Source organism: Saimiri boliviensis, chromosome 16 (assembly GCF_048565385.1).
Source record: "Saimiri boliviensis isolate mSaiBol1 chromosome 16, mSaiBol1.pri, whole genome shotgun sequence".
NCBI classification, from domain to species: domain Eukaryota; kingdom Metazoa; phylum Chordata; class Mammalia; order Primates; family Cebidae; genus Saimiri; species Saimiri boliviensis.
The window spans coordinates 75,784,376-75,797,193 of NC_133464.1; the positions used below are offsets into that span (position 1 = coordinate 75,784,376).

Below are 12,818 nucleotides of genomic sequence, written 5' to 3' on the forward strand. Positions count from 1 at the left end.
AGCCCGGTCTCGAACTCCTGACCCCAGGTGATCCACCTGTCTCGACCTCCCTAAGTGCTGGGATTCCAGGCCTGAACCACCGTGCCCAGCTGAGTCCTCACTTTTCATAGCTAGGTTTTTAGGTGAAAGACAAAAGAGAGAGGCAACAGGAAAACTAGACCAAGGGGACACTCATCACTCACCCTTTTATCTTCAAAAGGACCAAGAGATCACATACAAGAAAGATGCTTATAAAATGAACTCTGCATTGCTGACGGTCATCCTCCCCTTTCTCAAGAGAGTGTCTGGGCTGATCTTTAACAGTAGATGACAGCAGGACCTGTTATGTCATTGATGGGACCAGTGGAAAGAGAAAATGTGAGATCCCTTGTTCATAAATCATTGAGAATTTCAAAACCAAGACAGCAGAGCGTTAAACCAAGTGTATGAGACCCTGCGTGACTGCCCAGGCTGCCTGCCATGAGTGACAGACACAAAGGCAAAAGAAAAACATGCCTTCCTGGGATCTTCCTCATAAGGAAGCTGAGGGAGCTGGGGCTGTTGCCTGCCCATCTGCTGTGCTTAGAAGGATGAGCAATGGGGCAGGTGCGCTGGCTCACACCTGTAATCCCAACAGTTTGGGAGGCTGAGGCAGGCAGATCACTTGAGGTCAGGAGTTCAAGATCAGAAGATCAGCCTGGCCAACATTGGTGAAACCCCATCTCTACTAAAAAAAAAAAAAAAAAAAAAAAATACAAAAATCAGCTGGGCATGGTGGTGCGCACCTGTAATCCTAGCTACTCGGGAGGCTGAGGTGGGAGAATCACTTGAACCCAGGAGGTGGAAGATGCAGTGAACTGAGATCATCCCACTGCACTCCAGCCTGGAAGACAGAGGGAGACTCTGTCTCAAATAAGAGAGGAAAAAGAAGGAGGGGTGGGGGGGAGGAGGAGGAGGAGGAAGAGGAAAGAAGAAGAAGGATGAACAATGGGTTTCTTCAGTCCTCTATTTTTTTAATGTGGAAAACAATCTCCTGTCAAAAATTCAGATCAATCCTTGCTTTGGAACCTTTTTTTTTTTTTTTTTTTTTTTTTTTTTTTTTTTTTTTTTTTGATAAGGAGTCTGGCTCTGTCACCCAGGCTGGAGTACAGTGGCTCAATCTCAGCTCACTGCAACCTCCACCTCCCAGGTTCAAGAGATTCTCCCACCTTAGCCTCACGAGTAGCTGGGATTACAGGTACCCACCACCATGCCTGGCTAATTTTGTATTTTGTATTTTTTAGTAGAGATGGGGTTTTGCCATGTTGGTCAGGCTAATCTCGAACTCCTGAGATCAGGTGTTCCCTGCCGCCCGCCACCCACCCCCCCCGCCCACCTTGGCCTCCCAAAGTGCTGGGATTGCTGGCGTGAGCCACTGTGCCCAGCCAAAACTTTCAGAAGGAGAAATGATTATTGGAAACCACTGGTTGCCATCACCATGTTGTTCTGTGAGGATCGAGAGGGGAGCTCTCCTCTGGTCTCAAGATTTCTCTGTGCCTTAGAAAGACTATCTTCTACTCACTGTGCTCCAGGCTTTTCACAACAACCACTAGAAGCCCCATTCCACAATGGCTTAAATGACAGGAAATTCATGGTCTCACAAAACACAAACAAAAAGTCAGGAAATAGGCCAGTGGCTCACACCTGTAATGCCAGCACTTTGGGAGGCCAAGGTGGGTCTGGCTCTGTCACCCAGGAGACACTTGAGGTCAGGAGTTCGAGACCAGCCTGGCCAACGTGGTGAAACCCTGTCTCTACTAAAAAATACAAAAATTAGCAGGGTGTGGTGGCGAGACCTGTAATCCCAACTACTTCTCAGGCTGAGGCAGGAAAATCACTTGACCCTGGAGGCAGAGCTTGTGGTGAGATTGTGCCACTGCACTCCAGCCCGGGTGACAGAGTGAGACTCCATCTCAAAAACAAAAACAAAAAAAAGGTCAGGAAATAGAACGGTTCCAGGGTTAGCTTAATCATCAGTTCATCAAAAGCTTTGAAGATGGGTTGTTTCCATCTTTCCCTTTTGCCATCATCAGCTACTACATCCAGAATCTGACTTGAGACCACCTTTTCTTTACTAGGTTTATGAAAGAAAATGTTCCTGCTATACATCCAACAAAAATCCACAGAAACGAAAACATGTGTGTGTATATATCTATTATATGTCTGTCTGTATTTCCCATGTCCCCTAGAAGACAAGGGCAGGGCAGGAAGGTTATTGTCAGAATTTGAGGCAGCACAAATAAATCCCTGACAACTCTCTGGAAATCCTGAGATCTCAAGTCAGAGCAGTCACCTCAGAGCCTGCAGCTGGAGAGCCCCAGACATGTCTAAAATAATTAAAATAACAATATTTGCCGAAACAAGAAAGCAGCTTGGGAACCAAACAATATGAAGATAGCATCTCTGGGATGTGTGTGCGCACGCGCAGGAGTGTGTGGCCAGAATCAGCCCGCAGGACACGGTGGATGAAAGAGGAACGTGCTCGACAGTTTAAACAGAAACACTGTCTGCTTTCTTCTTTTTATAGATCCTGGTCAATATTCCTGTGCTGTTAAGAAAAAACAGGAATTCTTCTCAAATGGAATAATACCTAGTCATGTGAGGATAAATATTTGTGAGTCACACTGAAGTAATTACCTTCAGGGCATCCCGATTCTGAGAACTCTAACACAGCACAGCCCTGTGTTATGCACCGTCCTGGGCCTCCTTCCAGAATCAGAAAAACAGAAGATGTAAATGCGTCCAAAGTGGATCTCCCCCCAATAATCACTCCCTTGACATCTTGAAATGTTCTGTTTTTTTTTTTTTTTTTATTTTGACAGTATATACTTTCTTACCATGCCCTTTGATGAAATCTGGAGTCGTTGCCAGTTGAAGGAAGATGAATGTTGTTTAGATTCTTTGTGGCGAGTCATCCAAGTATGACAAAATTGTGCATTTTCTAGGCACTCCAACCTTTAAGAATAAAAAAGTAATTCATATTTTAAGTGACAATATTATCAGCCTGAATATCCTGATGTGTGGGATTCGAGTGATAAGCCTTGGAATGCAAAGAAATATTATGAAGAATTCTGGTTTTATGACCACAAAGAGTAGCAGTGTATAATTTCCCCTGTGATCCATTCAGTTGACATATACAAAAACCTGAGTATGCTCTCATGGCTCAAAAGTCTTCTTTTGCTGTTACTGCAATTTGCAAGAATGAGAGCTGCTCTCCATTTGTTGCAGCAATCAAGAAAGCCTTTGTCAGAAATCCGAACTTGGGTGGAGGTTGACCTGGTGCACAGAGCGGCCAGTAAGATGACCTGTATCAGGCATTCTTCCAGGTATAGGGAGAAAGAGCAGTGGTTGATGCTAATGGCCACTGTCCACCTGTCCAGCCACTCAGGAAGGTTCTACCTTGCTTTGCAGAAGCAGGCCAACCCGTGAGCCACTGGGGAATGAGGGCTATGGAAATTGAGGGTTGAAGAAAATCAACTCCCTATAGGCATTTAAAAATATAGCAGACATATTATTTCACTATAAGCCAGGGCTCCCAGAAAGGTCAGTTCCTTTTTGAATAGAGGCTAAGTCTAGCAAAAGGAAGTTCCTCTAGGGGGCCTGCCTAGAGCTAGCGTGCCCAACCATTGCAGGATCTTCGTTCTTGCAGGGCTTTCCTCTGCCTCACTCATTCTCATTAGGGCCACTCTGTTCTTGATGCCTTAATGCTCCATTTATTCAACAAGCCGGGGAGGAGTCTAGGCTGTGAGATAAATAAGTCATGATATGGCAGTATCTTGAGGTCCGAGAAAAAAGCCACCCAGGAGTCATTCTCACTAGAGCCATAGCTTATAGCATAAAAACAAACAGGTAGAAAAGTAAGTGCCAAGAATTTCAAAGCTGGGAAAGTAAAGAAATCCCTTAAATGAAAATGTGTACTTAGGATATTATTCTGTTTCATGAACATATTGCTCATAAAACTCTCCGCTGCAGGGACACTGGATATGACTGTTTATCTGGGATCCTTTCATTCATCACCCACAGTGTTTCACCAAACCTCCCATTGACCAAAGTTTCTCAAAACCCCCATGGCAATGTAAACCCTAGAGGGTAGGAAATTTTATCTGCTCTGCTCACTGATGACACCTAGCAACTCCAAGCATGCCTGATACACAGCGGTTACTTGTTGAATAAATGAATAAAATAATAACATCTGCACTGTGATAAGATGTAACAGGTCACAAAGCGCATGCACATCTGTTTCCTCACTTGCTCTCCGCAGTCATCCTGTGAGGTGAGGTTTTATTCTTATCTTCATCTCATAGGCGAGGAAGACAGTGTTCAACTACTGCCTAAAAGTAGCTACATTGGTAGTTCATCGTGTGCTAATTGGCAGGCAGTTCCAGCTCATCCAGTTCCCATCCCATGCCTCCTCCTCCTCCTCACACCCAAGTGTGGCCTGGCTGACATATCCCTATGGCTTGTTTCAGGTGGGTCTTTTTCGCAAGTCGGGAGTGAAGTCTCGAATCCATGCCCTACGCCAAATAAATGAGAACTTCCCTGAGAACGTCAGCTATGAAGACCAGTCTGCTTATGATGTGGCGGATATGGTGAAACAGTTCTTCCGGGACCTCCCTGAACCTCTTTTCACCAACAAGCTCAGCGAGACCTTCCTCCACATCTATCAGTGTAAGTGGAAATAATGAGCTTGGTGTTCTCGTGAGCATCCTTCCGCTTTAACAAAAACAATTCCCTATAGATTGAGTTTGAATTATGTGAATAATACATGAATCCATAAAGATGTACGTAATCCTGCTCTCCTCTCCAGAAGTAACTTTTGCTCAAAGTTTGATTTGGAAATCTGCAGGCCATTTCTTTATGCGTTTAAAAATACCTTTTTGGCCGGGCGCGGTGGCTCACACCTGTAACCCCAGCACTTTGGGAGGCTGAGGCGGGTGGATCATAAGATCAAGAGATCGAGACCATCCTGGTCAACATGGTGAAACCCTGTCTCGACTAAAAATACAAAAAATTAGCTGGGCATGGTGGCGCGTGCCTGTAATCCCAGCTACTCAGGAGGCTGAGGCAGGAGAATTGCCTGAACCCAGGAGGCAGAGGTTGCGGTGAGCCGAGATCACGCCATTGCACTCCAGCCTGGGTAACAAGAGCGAAACTCTGTCTAAAAAAAAAAAAAAAAAAAAAAAAAAAAAAAAAAAAAAAATATATATATATATATATATATATATATATATATATATATCTTTTTGACCTCAAAATATTCCTTCTCAATAGAGTTCTGTGTAAAATCTAAAACAAACTTTCAATACATTTACAAAAAAATTAAAATGGAAAGGGGACACAATCGAAGTTGTTTCGTATATAGGTATTTATCAGAACTTCTTCAATTTTTTTAAAAGGAAGAATTTTTTTGAGATATAGGAAATTCAAAGTGACATGAATTAAAATGACTAGAAATAAATGGAAATGTGTTTTAGCAAAATGTATTTTCATTGGTGAAAAGTAAGCAAACCAAATCAAGGCTTAAGCTTAAATAAACTGGTTTATATTTTCACTTGGAGTTTTAAAAATGATGTTAAATTCTCAGCAAAGCCTGCATAATTAATCACTGAAAATTGTGGATTAAGAAGCATATTCTACTATAGGTGGTTGCAATGGGAATGTTAGAAATAAACACGGGCCCGGCGTGGTAGCTCACGCCTGTAATCCCAGCACTTCGGGAGGCCGAGGCAGTCAGATTGTCTGAGGTCAGGAGTTCAAGACTCACTTGGCCAACATGGTGAAACCCCATCTCTACTAAAAAATACAAAAATTAGCTGAACATGGTGGCAGGTGCCTGAAATTCCAGCTACTCAGGAGGCTGAGACTGGAGAATCACTCAAACCCAAAAGGTGGAGGTTGCAGTGAGCAGAGATCACACCACTGCACTCCAGCCTGAGTGACAGAGAGAGAGTCCATCTCAAAAAAAAAGAGAAAGAAATTAAACTTGTGACTCTTTGCTAGATATGACAGTGTTAACATTATGAATTATTTTGATGACCAGATCCCAGTTCATGGGGGAAAGAAAGCCATTTGGCCCGTGGACTTTGAGTTTTAAGTCTTCAGCAAAATATGCCTGAAATGGACCTTGATATGGACTTGATCCAATTTGAAGAATATCTGTGCTATAGAGAATTCTGTACAAAATGTGTTTAAGGAGCCCATGATACTGCAAACTCAGGAAGGATTGTAATCAGAACCACTTGTGAAAACAGATTAAGGTGGCAACCCACTAAGTAAATATTAGTTTTCCAAAGCGAGTAGGTTAAGTTAAATTAATGATTCAAGTTGCTAGAGCCCAAACAGGGAGTTCTTGATATTGTTGCTGTGAGAGGTTAAACTGCATTTTCAGTGAAGCCTCCCTTATGGTTTAGAAGTATCAGTATCAGATATGAGTCTTTACATTTAATCAGTTCTTGGGTTAAGTTTGATACTAGTCTAAGGCTAAAGCCACATTACTTTCAAGAAATAAATGTCTTTGGCCCTTTCTGAGTCACAAGCAAGAAGCCAGATCAAAGCAGGCTTTGCTTTAGCTGAGCAAACATTTACAGAGTGTGGCTTCTGTACCAGGCACTGTGCTGAGCATGGCGGAGCATATGTATGGGAGACTCACTCTCTTAAGGATCTTACAATTAAGGGAGATGAGGCATGAACATAAATAACTCCAACACAACTAAGTTGGAGAAGTTCCATAGAAAGGTTACAAAGAAAAGTTCAAGGAGGGAGAGATGAAGAATGAGGGCTTCATGGAGGAAGTGACAACTGAAGGCTGAGACATGTGAGGAACACGTTTTGGGTACTTGCTCTGCAGATAACATAAGCAGATGTCAGGAAAGCCCAGAGTATTCATCTGGCTTGCATGTATGGCACACGTACAGAGTGACACCAAATGACACTGAAAAACAACACTGGAGCCATACGTTGGAGGGACATTGAGTATTAGGGCAAGAGCTTATGCTTGATTCATTAAGTATTGGGGAACCCTCAGGTGTTGTTGAGGGACTTACCAGTTACAATGCTCTCAGCTGTAAAGACAGAACAGATATCCAATGAACAGTCATTTATATAATAAGTATATTTTATTATCTCACGTAATTCCAGAGTTGGGTATCCCACAGCTCAGTGATGCCAGGTCTAAAGTCAGCTTCTCTTAGCTTTGCCTTTAATGTCAACAATATGATTGTCACCACTTAAAAGTATCACATCTTCACAAAATCACATTCTGAGGCAAGAAGAGAGTAACAGCGCTTCTCCTTGGCATGTGTCTGGTTTTCTCAGGGACATACATCTTGCAGAAGCTCTTGGCATTTTCCTTGGTCCCCTGAGGCAGAAATGGTTTATAATTTTCCCCCGAAACCCAACAGTGGAAAGAAGACCTGGATTGCCAGTTTTGATTTAGGCCCACTTGGTTCATCCCTGGGTCTAATTGGGGAACCCATTTCCCTAAGTATAGTGCAGCTCACACCTGAGCAGAACATGTGTTTTCTTAATGAGGAGGAAGGGAAGAACGGGCACTGAGTCGAGTAGGTGGCCAGCCTTGTATCTGCTGCAGGGAGAAAGTGCACAGCACTGTGTCGTTGCCCCAGGAATCTAGAAGTGGTGCACAAGAGGCACTGGCCTGGATGAGCATGGAGGCTCAGGGAGTCAGCACACTAATCAAGGCTCTGGATTACCTGCAGGAACTTCCAGCAGGGAGGCGGGAGAAAAGACCTTCCATGCGTACACCCTAGAGTCAAAGTTTCTGAACTGCTGCTGTGGCAGAGAGGGACAGTTCCTCCTCCAGCTATCCAGAGAAGTTCTGTTTTCAGCTATGCCACTTCTTGGGCTTTTGTCAAATGGTTAAATAAATTGGAATGTTGGAGGAGCGGTGAAAATATCTGAATCCTACCCATCTAGAGGAGGGAGAAGGATGGAGGGGTCAAAGACAACCATAGGCTTTAAGGCTTGATGATTGAAAGAATGTGGAAATCGGAGGGGAGAAGGGTTCAGAATCCACAGGATTCTGAATTTGAGGTGCCAGTAACCCCCACGTGATTGCAAATTCTCCACACTTAGAAATTCACACCTAGAATCAGTCCCTTAGAGCCAGGAAAGGGACAGGACCTGCAGCAGCGTGGCGTATAACAGAAAGCTAAAAGAGTAGACGATCCACAACGAATGCTGAATTTAGGTATTCATAGTTGACCTTTGCAAGCATTTTTAGTAAATAATGATGATGGACAGGAAGTATTTTTGAGGGATTAAAAAACAAGTGAATAGAAACGAAATTGAGACAACATATAGAGATGGCAGGTGACCCTTCAAAAATGATGGCTGAGAAAAAATGTTGGCATGGAAAAGAAGCTTAAGAACCTAAAGTTAAACAGTGTATACACACTGGACACCTTACAATAGAGCAGCATATTTAAAACAATTCAGCAGCTCAAGCAGAATTTGTAACACCTCTCACAAGCTTGAGATCATTAGAACCATCTGTTTCTGCTCCACCCCAAGCAAGAGTAAGAAAATGGGTTTGCTATAATTTTAACAAAATGGCTCTTCTCTGTGAACCCCAGGTATGTCTGGTGCCAGTACACAATGGCCGTGGTGGGAGTGGGGACGGGTTTCAGACTGGATTTGCTGATCAGGGCCAGAGTGTGGCCAGCCTTGGGGCGTGACATCATGCCTCCCACGTGAGAATGTGAGTGAATCCAGCATCGGTAGCCCCCAGGACCACAAACCCTGGGGTCAGCCAGGACCCGCGCAGAAGGTCACACCCCAGCCCCTCTCCAGCAGCCAGCTCTGAGTGTGTTCTTCTCGTGTACTCCTGCCAGTAGCAAATATCGGAATGTGTATTTGTGTTTAGTAATATAAACATACTGGATATACTGTAATGTACTATCACATTATCAAACACACCCACTCAATATTTTTAATGGATGAAAGAAAAGATAAACAAACGTGGGAGTGCTAATGATTTTCTTCTCACACCTCAAGAGACTGTCAGGAGCACACCTCCTCGCCCCTTGAGAGTGCAGTGACCCTAGTGTGGAGACCTCTGCTCCAGAACATGGCATTTTAAGAAAGACGATAGTGTTGACGGAAGCAAGCTTCCGACAGTGTCTTTTGCAATGAGAGGACTAAAGTAATCACTAGATAAACACAGCCATGGGTGAAGGCAGCACGAGCACTCATTTGGTGTGATTTTCCATTTCGTTCACCTCATCTTGGTGGAACCAATACCCCATTAAGCCTGCATAATCAGCACCCACCACCACAGGGACCACCTCAAGGGGAATGGGACTGAGAAGGGCCAGACATTCCCTGTAACCTTAGGCAGCCTGGTTCTTCTTCTGCAAGCACAGCCTCAATTTCCATAAAGCCCAAGATTATGGAACAGGTGACACTGGGTCTCCACATGAAGTCCGTAGCAGGCATCCTGCAAAGCAAGCCCTGGGGGATTTGTAGGGAAAAATGAAGATACGCCAGGCTTCCCCTCGAGAAGCTGGCCCTCTAGGAATGAGGTCAGAGAGCCCACCAGCTCAAGCCCATCCGGTGAATTGCACGGCACTGGCATTATGGCCTGGCTGCCAGGGGTGGAGAAAGGCAAGGGGAGGCTACTGTTCCCCTAACACAGTGGTTTTCCAACCGTGTCCTATGGGGCCCTGGGCATCCTAAGAGGGGCTTCCCAAGCTGTCTGGCAGGGAGGATGGGCAAGAGGGGCACCAGGTTGACAGAGCCCTAATCACCAACGTCACCCAGAAGCCTTCTGAAAGCAGATTTATTGCTCAGAATATAAAAAGCCAGGATGGTGGTGACCCTTTCTAAACCCAGCTTGGCCATCAAGACTGCCGGTCCCAGAGTTCAACTGCAAGGGTTGGGACTCAGCTCTGCCTCCCATGCGCTGTGAGCCCTCAGCAATTACTGACTGCTTTGTACTTTCCCTGCTGTTCTGGTTGTTGATGATGACTCTGAGTATGCCTTCACACCAGGAAGGTAGAGCTTATGCAATGCCTCCCAGCTGGCTCTTTCTGTGACTGCTCCTCCAATGACCTGGCATCTACTTTTCCTCAGATGTCCCCAAAGAGCAGCGGCTGCAGGCTGTGCAGGCCACCATCCTGCTACTGGCCGATGAGAACAGGGAGGTCCTGCAGACGCTCTTGTGTTTCCTGAATGATGTCGTCAACTTAGTGGAAGAGAATCAGATGACGCCCATGAACCTGGCAGTGTGTCTGGCCCCCTCCCTCTTTCATCTTAATTTATTGAAGAAAGAAAGCTCTCCACGGTGGGTTTTTCTTTTTCTCAGCAACAGCAGTAATCCCAAAGCAGGCATTCCCCACAGTTCATAAGACAGGTTGGGTGGATGGATGGATGGATGGACAGATAGATAAATAGATAGACATGAATGGATATATTGATAGACAGATGATAGGTAGGTAGGTAGATACATAGATAGATAGATGATAGATTGACAGATGATACATAGATAATGACATATGACAATGAGAGAAATAGATAATAGAGATAGATAATAGATTATAGATAGATAAAATGTGTCTCATGCTACATTTCAACTTCAGGATTTGTCAAACACTCTTCATAATCAGAAAATCTTGTGAGGCACCCTAATTCACAGGGCTCAGATTCATAGAATTATTGAGCTAGCATTGAAGAATGCCAGTTGTGATCCAGAAAGCCTGAGTTTTGTTTTGTCTGTGTGAGTGAGGAGGAAAACATTCACAAAGTAGTATTTTACAATCTTTAGTTTAAAAGGCTATCTTTAAGACCAGAGCACAGGAGCTTGCAGTTAAGGGGTTTCAAACTTTGGAAAAACAGACTAATTTCTTCCCCCACCATTCTTCCTGCCCTTTTAGTTTTCCAAGATTTTTCCTTGTGAACTGTCAGACTGTTAGTTTGATTCAGAATATCTAAGATATGTGATCATTGTTTTTATTTGGAAATGCCAACGCATGGGATCTGGAGAGCATCTGGGTATAAACAGAAAACCAAAGGGATGAGTCTGGTATTGTGACAAGCTCTTTGGTGTGGGATCCTCTAGCACACTCACATTCAATTACAGAGTCATACAGAAGAAATATGCCACCGGGAAGCCAGATCAAAAGGACCTCAACGAGAATCTGGCAGCAGCTCAGGGGCTTGCGCACATGATCATGGAATGCGACAGACTTTTTGAGGTGAGCAAAAGGCTCGAACCTCCGCCTCCCTTGTAGCTCTTGGAACTAGATAAGACGCCTGGGATTGTTGCTACATTTACAGTTTCTATCTGTTTGTTCCTGATTTTATAATGACAATAGTATATGCTATAACATGGGTCTTTGCTTCCAAAAAAGATGAGGAGCTAGCTATACAATTGAGGCTTTGATAAAGACACTCGGGGTTACTGTACTGATGGTTTTCCTGCAAACAGCTGCATCACCTGCCATTGTCAGGTTCAAGGCCAGTCAGCCAATTACGTTCTGTTTGATTTCACCCTGGGATTTGATTAGGTTAAACTTCTGTGTGAGTGTGTTTGTGATACTGAGCAATCTTTGTTGCTAAGAACTAATGACAGCTTGTGAATACAGCCACAGGCATGTAAAAGAAGTAAGTGAACCAGACTTGTGGCATACTTTTGTGATAGAATTGGCATTTGTCAATGGGAAAAGTGTGCTAAAAAAGTCAAGCTATGCCCAAGTCATGTTTGATGTTTCCCTTCACAAGTCTATCCGTTTTAAGTCTTATTCACAGTGGGTAAAGTTTGAGCCCACATTTTGCCAAATTGAATAAAAAGACATTGAAGGTAAAATAAAAGGGAAATGGAAAGAATGAAGAGGAAGTCTTTGCAATGTTTTGAGTTATAAATACAGCCTCAGAAACATGTGTATTTCCTGACTTTAGAAAGGCCCCTCCTGGCCTTGGCAGTGATCTTAGAAAAACATCTCCGGCCCTGGGGCCCTGGGCCCATGGCTCCAAGCCAGGTTGTGGGTGAAATGGCTTTGCTCTCTCTGAGTCTCGGCGTTTCTTTGGCTCAGTGTGTTGCCCTTTCATGCATCCATTGGTCTAGGTTCCACACGAGTTGGTGGCCCAGTCTCGTAACTCATATGTGGAGGCTGAGATCCACGTGCCTACCCTGAAAGAATTGGGGACACAGCTGGAGGAGAGTGGGGCAACTTTCCACACTTACCTGAACCATCTCATCCAGGGCCTCCAGAAAGAAGCCAAGGAGAAGTTCAAGGGATGGGTCACGTGCTCCAGCACCGACAATACCGACCTTGCTTTCAAAAAGGTAATCTCAGGGCATGGAGAAAGATCACCCCCAGAAAGCCACAGCTAACAATCAGACATTTGTTCTTGCATTGAAAAATGGCTGCAGTGTCCACAGGGCTTGGCACAGTCAAGGCACATGTACCACTCAAAGACTCAGTCCAGAGACCTGTTGCCTATAATCAGAGGGCAGACTATAGAGCCAGATGGCTGGATCCCAGTCCTGTCTCTACCCCTTAGTTGTGTAATATTGGGCAAGTCACACACCCCTCTGTGCCTCGGTTTTCCCATCAGCAAAATGGACGTTGTAAGAATACCACTGTCGGAGGAAGGCTAATTTAAAAACCAATGACTTAGAACAGTGCCTGGCACATAGTAATTGCCATGCTTGTTGGTGATTAGCATTTTTATCATAATCATTATTTTTTGTTTGTTTTTGAGACTGAGTCTTGCTCTGTCACCAGGCTGGAGTACAATGGCACAATCTCGGCCCACTGCAGCCTCCACCTCCAGGGTTCAAC

General features: G+C 44.3%; 1 protein-coding gene across 8 annotated transcripts in view; it reads left to right on the forward strand.

Annotated features, from left to right (window-relative positions):
* The window catches only part of STARD13 (StAR related lipid transfer domain containing 13), a 540,046-nt gene that overhangs the window by 513,009 nt on the left and 14,219 nt on the right, over positions 1 to 12,818 (forward strand). For 7 of the 8 annotated variants that reach the window (XM_074387852.1, XM_074387853.1, XM_074387854.1 and 4 more), the window contains 4 exons: positions 4,488 to 4,686; positions 10,108 to 10,318; positions 11,114 to 11,228; positions 12,098 to 12,319. In XM_074387852.1, coding sequence (XP_074243953.1) covers positions 4,488 to 4,686; positions 10,108 to 10,318; positions 11,114 to 11,228; positions 12,098 to 12,319 — 747 coding nt within the window. The remainder of the gene's footprint in view (positions 1 to 4,487; positions 4,687 to 10,107; positions 10,319 to 11,113; positions 11,229 to 12,097; positions 12,320 to 12,818) is intronic. The other variant, XM_010344999.3, reaches the window with a different exon arrangement.